Consider the following 7724-nt stretch of genomic DNA (forward strand, 5'->3'; position numbering starts at 1 on the left):
CTGTTCAGAAGAATGACAGCTGCGAGGCAGGTGACAGTGCACTTCACATCATCAAAATATTTCATATACCTCAGCATTTGCCGAGTGGTATTGGTGGGAATGAAAACACTGAATAAATTGCTGCAGTCATAGCCGAAGTTATTCTTTGGAAGCAAGCACCTTTCAAAATGAGCAAATAATGTAGAAAAAGCATTTGGGAGCTTATGATTGAAGGCACATCTGTTTTCTCCGCAGGCACTTTTACCTATTTTTCCCCAGTCTTATATAACCGAGCTTAAGAGTAATACATAAAAAACCCAAAATAACCCTAAGGAACAACTCTTTCACCTTAAGGGACCCTCAGGTTGATATACCTTTCAAGCTACTTTCAAGTTAAAGAGTTGCAGAGTAGGTGAATTTAATAACTTTAAAATCCAATTTAAAATCAAGATCTACAGATGCTTGAACAGGGGCTTTAATCCAAATTTGCACCATTTCTGATTCTTTTTTTCCTTAGTTGTTATATCCGTTCATATCAACCACGTGCTTGAACTCAATTTTCAAAGGCACATGAATAGCTCAAGACAACATTTGGCCCGATTCTGGCCAAAACAAGCAACACTAGCCCTGGAACTGCTTAAAAGCAGATTTGTAAAAGAAGATGCTTTGACAATATATCTAAAGGCCTGACAATCTTCATTTTTAAAATTATATCTTCTCCCTCCTCCATTTCATGTTTAGCTGTAAAAATAATTGCTTCTCAGTTACAAGAGATCTCAGACTTACACAATTTCTTCATTCAATATGAAGAAAACATATCCCCTGCCAATCAGCTATACAGGAGAAAACACAGGAAAAGATGGATGCTGACATTCAGGTAGGTAAATGTTCTTTTACAGTGCAAAGGCTAAATAAAGCATTTCAGTGTTTCAGATGGATCAAGTAATTTTTAGGCCATGTCCCCTTTTACTTCATGGTTTTGATTAAAAGCAGGATTTATATGCCACACAGTTTAAGGAACTGTAATTAGGCTCAGGTCTTAACACAAACTCTTAAAAACATTCTGAAAAGCAAGCATGCTTGAACACAAGTCACCAATTTCCACCTTGTTCACACGCAACCCATTGGTGTAACTGCACTTACAGGACAACTGTGTCGTTAGACACACACCTGGAATACTTCCATACTTCCGATGTCTAAGCAGGCTGCTTTAAAATGTCGGGATCTGACCTATTTCAAATAACTGCGTATGCAAATATTTCAACAGGCATGGGTATAGAGCACTGAGCACAGTCTGTATGGTCAGCTTCACAGAAGGTGACAAAACATTTCTGTGTGTTCCAGGGGAACACTAGAACTCAACACTTAGACATTAATAAATGAGACAGACAACAATTCTTGGTCAGAAGCAAAAGTGAACTTATGATTACAATTTAAATCAGATGTTTAACCATTTGTTAATTTTAAAAAAATCAGAACAAGGACACAGAGTCATACACAACTAGAAGTTCGTTTTATTTCTGCGGCTTCTGTGCCTTCTGCACCTTCTCTGACTTCTGCGCCTTAGCTGGCTTCTCTGACTTCTCTGACTTTTCAGGCTTTTCTGGCTTCTTGCCTTTTTTAGAAGCCATCTTCTGGAGCTTCTTCATTTCATGCTTGATGATCCTGTTTCTCTGTAAAAAAGGAACATGTTTACTATTCATCAGAACAAAAACAGCCACAGCTCAAATATTATGCCTTAATTTAAATTCTAAGCTTTTACATTCTGCCCTTTATGATAATCACCCTTTGCTAACCAATTATATTTATATTATATAGTCAAAAGATTTACCATGTATTATATTTAAAACGTCAAATTTCCACCTAAAGCTATTCTGATCTACTAAACAGACAACCGCAGTATTTCATGTGCGGTTTTATTTCATTTCTGACTTTCACTAGAGAACAAAACACCAACAGTAACCCATCAAAGTTATTCAATTACATCAGCAGGCAATTCCTTCCTCAGCTATAACCTGGAGGATGGACACACAGATCATGTGGGTTCGAGTTTGATCAACTACTGAAGATAAAGTGGTGGCCAAAGCAGCATGAAAAATTCAAAACACTCACATAATTTGTGTCACTCTATGATCCAAGTCAGCTATAAAAGTAAGGCTACTAACATCTAAAAGCTACAAGCATTAAGCCTATAAAGAAGCGACACTCAAGCACTTACCATTTTCTTGGCTTTCATAACCTTGTAGCGATCGAAGTCAGTCATTTTGGCTTTCTGTTTGAAAAGAATCAGTCATGAAGCTCTGATATAGACATACACAAGTAGTAAAAACTCAGTGTTTCAAAGCATTCCACAAGTAACACTGATCATCTCCAAATTAGCTTTAGCTGCACACCTGGCACTAGGTTCACTATTTAAGGCCTTTGCTGGAAAGTGATGATGCAGGACAAAAAGGTGGTTACAAAAATGACTGAACAAATCCACCTTTACTGTTAAAATACAGGAAGTTGAAGCTGATAGGTAGCAACTATTAAGAATCTATGCCTTGCCTATCTTTCGTCTTAGCCTGCAACTGAAAATACAGAGTTTATTAGATTGGACCGAATTTTAATAAGCAGTAGCAGTACAACATGTATTACTCATCCAGTGAAAAAACTGTACCTTTTCTCGGGCTTCAATCTTCTTCGCCCACCTTGTTGCTGCCCATTTTTCGTTTATATTTTCCTTCTCCCAGGCAAGTCGCACACATTTCTGACGAGCACTGTGTTACAAAAGTCACAAAATTATATTCACAGTCTTTATAAAAAAAAAGTTCTCTCTGATGCTAGCCTATCAAATGTCATGCAAGGGAAGATCACCCTTCTACATTACTTCAGACTCTTAAAGTCAATGCCGCATACATCTAGCCTAATTAGCCTAATTAACATTTTGTTGCACAGATGCTTTGTTAGGACTGAACAGATGAGTGACTCCAAGAGACATACTCACACACTGTTCCTAGCACTGCTTCAGAATCAGGAAGGCAGCAATTTTCATTTCTAAATTACAGAAACTTATATAGTAACCAAGCTAAAGTGAACCGAACGAGTTCAGCCTCCTGCAATTCCAGTACAGTTCTGGAGGCGGGGAACACATTTAATGTCTGAAGGTGACCTAAGGAGCAGTAAAAGCAAAACTGCACAGTATTTATTGCAACTGCTTCCCCCCGACACCATCCAGCCCACAACTATCTGCAAGTTGCCTGGGCCAGTGTTCTATTTCCTTTGCTCCTGAACAGCAGTTATATCAGCCAATATTGGTATCGAAACTTAAATGTATTCAACAATGGTAACACAGTCTGCCAAATTTTCACTATGCACATATGTTAATTCATTAAATTGATGTTGTATGAACTTTCTAGATTTAGAAAGCATCAGGTCACATAATTCGGGCATCAAGTGACAGTATGGCTTGTTTGTTTGGTTTTTGTTTTTTTTTTTTTACACAGCTCCAAAAAATGCAAACAACTCACCTATGTGGGAACTTGAGAACAAAGTCAGTCAGCTGCATGCACTTGAAGGGCATAGCCTGCCTTCTCACACCACTGCAGGGGCCATCAACTAGTGCCTGAAAAAGGAAAAGAGACGTAGGGGATTTGTAGCAATTCTCCCATCATACTTGATTTAGACAGCAGCTTCCTAATAATATATGAACAGTGTCTTGACAACAACGGTCCAACATTGAAATACATGTACAGGCAGACAAAACCCGAGACTGTCAACTCTTACACACGTAACCCAAGCTTTACAGAATGAACTTTAAAGGCCCATCTGTCTTTGGAAAAAAAAAAAAAAAAACAACCCACAAACTGAAGTTTAAAAAAATGCACATAGAACTAGGATGACATACTTCATTTTCTTTTTTTTTTTCCAGCTTTTTCAGGAGCATTAAGCTGAAAGTTCCCTAGCCCCAAAAAATTGCTTTAAACATACATCAGTGCCATTCCATTCATAAGTTTTAGACTCCAACTGACATCACTTGTCCACTTCTACTCCTAGGAAACACAGCAGAGAGGGGAATAGATCACTTGCCAGTGAAAGAAGTTTGCTACTGAAAGTTTCAAATGCAACAACAGCTGTTAAATCCCACCTTTTTATCAATTGCTTATTTCCTTAAAAAAAAAAAAAAATCTATTCACAGAAAATTTCCTTTAAAACCGACACACTCTGTCTTACTGCACAAGCTTCTGTTAAAGCAGAAAAGACAAAATAAAGGTACAACGCTCATAGCTTACCCTATTTTGGTCAATAACATCTACAATGGCCACCAGCTTGCCAGCATGTGGCCCGAAGGAAATGAAGGCAACTCTGCCAATCTCGACGAAGCGTTTGAACACCTGGGAGCAGTAAGAACGGACAGAAATTAGGCGTAAATACACCTATGGCCATTGCCAGATTCAAGGCTCTGAAGCAGGTTCCCAAGCTTTGGAACTGTACAAAATCCCTTCGCTTGAGCAAAGCGCCCACGGTAACGCCCACAACTACTTCTACCCGGCCCTGGCCCCGCGTGGAGACCGCGGGCAGGAGGAGGAAGACACGCCGGGGAGAAGCGCTAAGCCCCACGGGCCGCAGAGAGCAAGAGGCTGCCGCGGCGGCTCCGGCCGTTCCCCAAACACAGCCCTGCCCGACCGCCGGCCGCGCCCGCCCAACGGCAGCACGCGGGGCCTGCTCCCAGCCCAGCACGGGTGAGGTGGCCGCGGCCTTCCCCCCGCCGCCCGGCGCCGCCACGCCCGGGCCAGGCGCAGGGAGATTCCGGCGGGACGGCGCAGGCAGGGAGGTAGGAAGCGGGGAGACCCCCGCCGGGCGCCCGGCCGCGGAGGCCCCGGCCGCCCGCACGTACCATGATGGCCGCCCGCGAGTAGAAAGGGAGGGGGGGCCCCGGCGGCGGCCGGAAACCACCTCCCAGCCGCCACTGCGCATGGGCGGAGGCGGGGCCCCGCGTGCCGCCTGGCGGAGTGCGCTTGCGCAGGGCGCCTTCCCCCGTGAGGCGGTGACTCGGGACCGGCCACAGAAGACGCGTGGAGGCGGTGGGCGTGCTTCTCCACGCGCATGCGTATTGGGGATGGGGGAGGTCGGTAGGGCTTGAGGGTCGCGTGGTTTCCGCGCGCATGCGCGGGGTCGGGTGGGGCCCGCTGCGAACATGGAGTTTGGGTGGTGGGGGGCAGGCGCCGCCCAAAGCCGGTCCCGCCGCCTCGAACCAGCGAGCTGCGGCTCCTCCCCAGCTCGGGCTGGGGGTGAGGACAGGCTGGGTGCCGCAGGCAAGGGAGCGGGTTTGGTTCCGGCCCCGTGAGAGGCTGGGCCGGGCGGGCAGAGGAATGCGGGAGAGGACGGCGGGTGCCGGGCCCCGGGCCCTGTCGGTGCTGCGGCAGAGCCGGTGAGCTGCTTGTGTGGGAGCTCAGGAGAAAGCTGTCAGGGCACAACCCGCAGGCTCGCGGACAACTTGTTGTCCCTCTTTTCAGAAAGGCAGAACGTTTTAACGACGGGATGGGTAAAACATGCGCTAAGATTGGGCACGGGTTTTGGTACCGCGGTGCAGAACCGGCCCCTCCTTTGAAAGAGCAGCTTGGCAACGCGCCAGGCACTGCTCAGAGCAACGGAACGAACGTGGGCTTGGGAAGGAGCCAGGAGTACGCATTCAGAACGAAATTTTAGAAAGGGCAAAAGCAGCATTGTAATTCAGCTTAGTAGGTGATGCCACCCGATGGTGAAAAGTTGATTTAAGAACAAACAGAAGGAAGGTTTAATTGACTCCGCGTGATAGGTGCCACAGCACCGAGGGAGAGGTAGCGCTCCGTGTGCGGAAGCCAGGCGTCAGGCCTGCGCTGGTAATGGTGAGTCGCAGCCTACTGCGCGTGGCAGAAAGCATCACATTAGTGCTGGTGTCATAGATGCACGCGCATGCGGCCAGAAGGATGTGTTAATTCTGTTCTCAGACCGTGTTATCTCCGAGCTTCTTCTTTTATTGCTCAGTACCTATTGCCGCATGAGTGACATTTAGAGAGCAAAGACAGAGGGTAAGCTCTCTGCAGAGCGCACAGGATGAGCCTTTCTGGCTTTGAGCAGAGCGGCAGAGACAGTGTGCCGGCTGGAGAGGTTCCACAGGACAACTGGCCAAAGAGCATCCTCACAGCGCAGCAGGAGCCCAGCCTGGTGTTCTACCCGGAGCTCCCTACGCCCGCCAAGCAGCGCTGCTGCCGAGGAAAGGCAGGCAGTTAGCAGCCCTGCGGCCCATCAGCTCCATGGGCGAATGTCAGCTCACTGGGCTGGCTTCGGTGTATGTGCGTCAAGATACTGACATACACGTGGATCGTATTTTGCAAGATTTTCACTTACATAAACATCAGCCAAAAGATTTGGTATGAGAAGAGGAGCTTTGAGAGTAGCAAAGTGTAAGAAAACGTAGTACAGAACACTGCTGGAAAATAGGTTTGAGCTTCATTCTTCTGGCTCTTCTGTCAATAGTGGAATGACACATCCCAATGTAGCCGTCTGAAGCACACTATTTATTGTTTGTAAAGTTTTGCTTTTATAATAAAGGAGAGCAAGCAAAGAACGCCCTTCAGCGATTTTAAATGGTGTAGATATTTTATGCAAGTGTCCAGGGGATGGATCATTCAAATGTTAATAAGCATTTAACTCAATCAGGTGTTTTTGAAAGTTCCATCCAGAATACCGTAACAGCAATATTATTTTATTGTGCTTACAATAGTAATATATTAATACATGTATCAAAACAGTTTTTTTTTAAAACAAAACATTCTAGGGCAAGCCAATAGAAGGTGATGGGTTTTGGTTTCTTCCATTTTTCAGTGATTTGAAAAAATAATATTTTTCCTTTTCTTCACTTGCTCTAACGTTCCTCTCTAGTACTACTGAAGAGGAAGGAAGGGCAATTACCTAAAATCTTGGTCTTTGTAATGAACTTTGCATGTTTTATGGCAGAGATAGATACTCAAATGTCACTAGTGACTGCGTTGATGACTTACTGAGTATGTGAGGGTTGCCATCTGCTCTACATAACTTGCATGCATGCATTGCTGCATCTGTTAAGATCATGAATGACTGGAAGAGGCATCATAAAAAACAACAAACTTGGGCTGTGCCTTAACATCAAACACTGAAAACAATTCAAGACTTAAAGATTAAAAATATTTTTTCCCGTGAATACGCTTTTAAAAACATACACTAGGCCTGCACAAATGTCGCTGAGCAAGTAACTAGATACTGCCTTCCTCCTGCTACATGGAAACCACTCATAAATTAGGTGAGCACTCATAAATGGGGGAGCACTTTTTGTGATACACAGTCTTCATTGCCATCCAACTGAAAATACATTGTTCCTGAAATAATAATTGAATTTAAAAATTGAATAAAAGCTCCCCAAATTGAGGTATGATTGACTATCATGCTAAGCATTACTTTTCTGTCCTCTTAACTGATCTTATCAGTGCTGAATTATGCCATGCCGTACGATTTACTGCTTTCTTCTGCCAAGTTTGCATGTTGCTTTATAGAGAAGTTTGTCACTTTTTCCCTCCTTCAGAAACAAAAATGCATTTCATTCCTCATCTTTCTTCTGGTGGATTAACTTCTTGCTCCTTCTCCATAGATGAGGTTTTCTCCTATTACATCATCCTATCCCCATTCCTAATGCCCGACAGTTCTTTTTCTAACCATTCTGTATCTTGATCAACTGCCTTTGGTAACTG

The 7724-nt window shown here is 44.4% G+C and overlaps 1 protein-coding gene across 1 annotated transcript; it reads right to left on the reverse strand.

The window, feature by feature from the left end:
• Window positions 1-1470: 1470 nt before the first annotated feature.
• Window positions 1471-6256, reverse strand: RPL14 (ribosomal protein L14). Its single transcript, XM_086741464.1, has 7 exons — window positions 6189-6256; window positions 4856-5375; window positions 4251-4352; window positions 3489-3583; window positions 2639-2738; window positions 2198-2251; window positions 1471-1652 (listed from the first exon to the last, which is right to left on the reverse strand). Exons 1-7 carry the CDS (start codon window positions 6254-6256, stop codon window positions 1494-1496), a joined length of 1098 nt encoding a protein of 365 aa, XP_086597590.1. The 3' UTR covers window positions 1471-1493.
• Window positions 6257-7724: the final 1468 nt, after the last annotated feature.

The sequence above is a fragment of the Chlamydotis macqueenii genome, chromosome 2, assembly GCF_036417535.1.
Source record: "Chlamydotis macqueenii isolate bChlMac1 chromosome 2, bChlMac1.mat, whole genome shotgun sequence".
NCBI classification, from domain to species: Eukaryota; Metazoa; Chordata; class Aves; order Otidiformes; family Otididae; genus Chlamydotis; species Chlamydotis macqueenii.

Coding starts and splice junctions, on each gene's coding strand:
- RPL14 (XM_086741464.1), bottom strand. CDS start 6,256: ATGGAGCTGATGGGCCGCAGGGCTGCTAACTGCCTGCCTTTCCTCGGC. Junction 4,353..4,855: donor ACTCGCGGGCGGCCATCATG/GTACGTGCGGGC, acceptor TACTGCTCCCAG/GTGTTCAAACGCTTCGTCGA. Junction 2,252..2,638: donor AGATTGAAGCCCGAGAAAAG/GTACAGTTTTTT, acceptor CTTTTCAAACAG/AAAGCCAAAATGACTGACTT.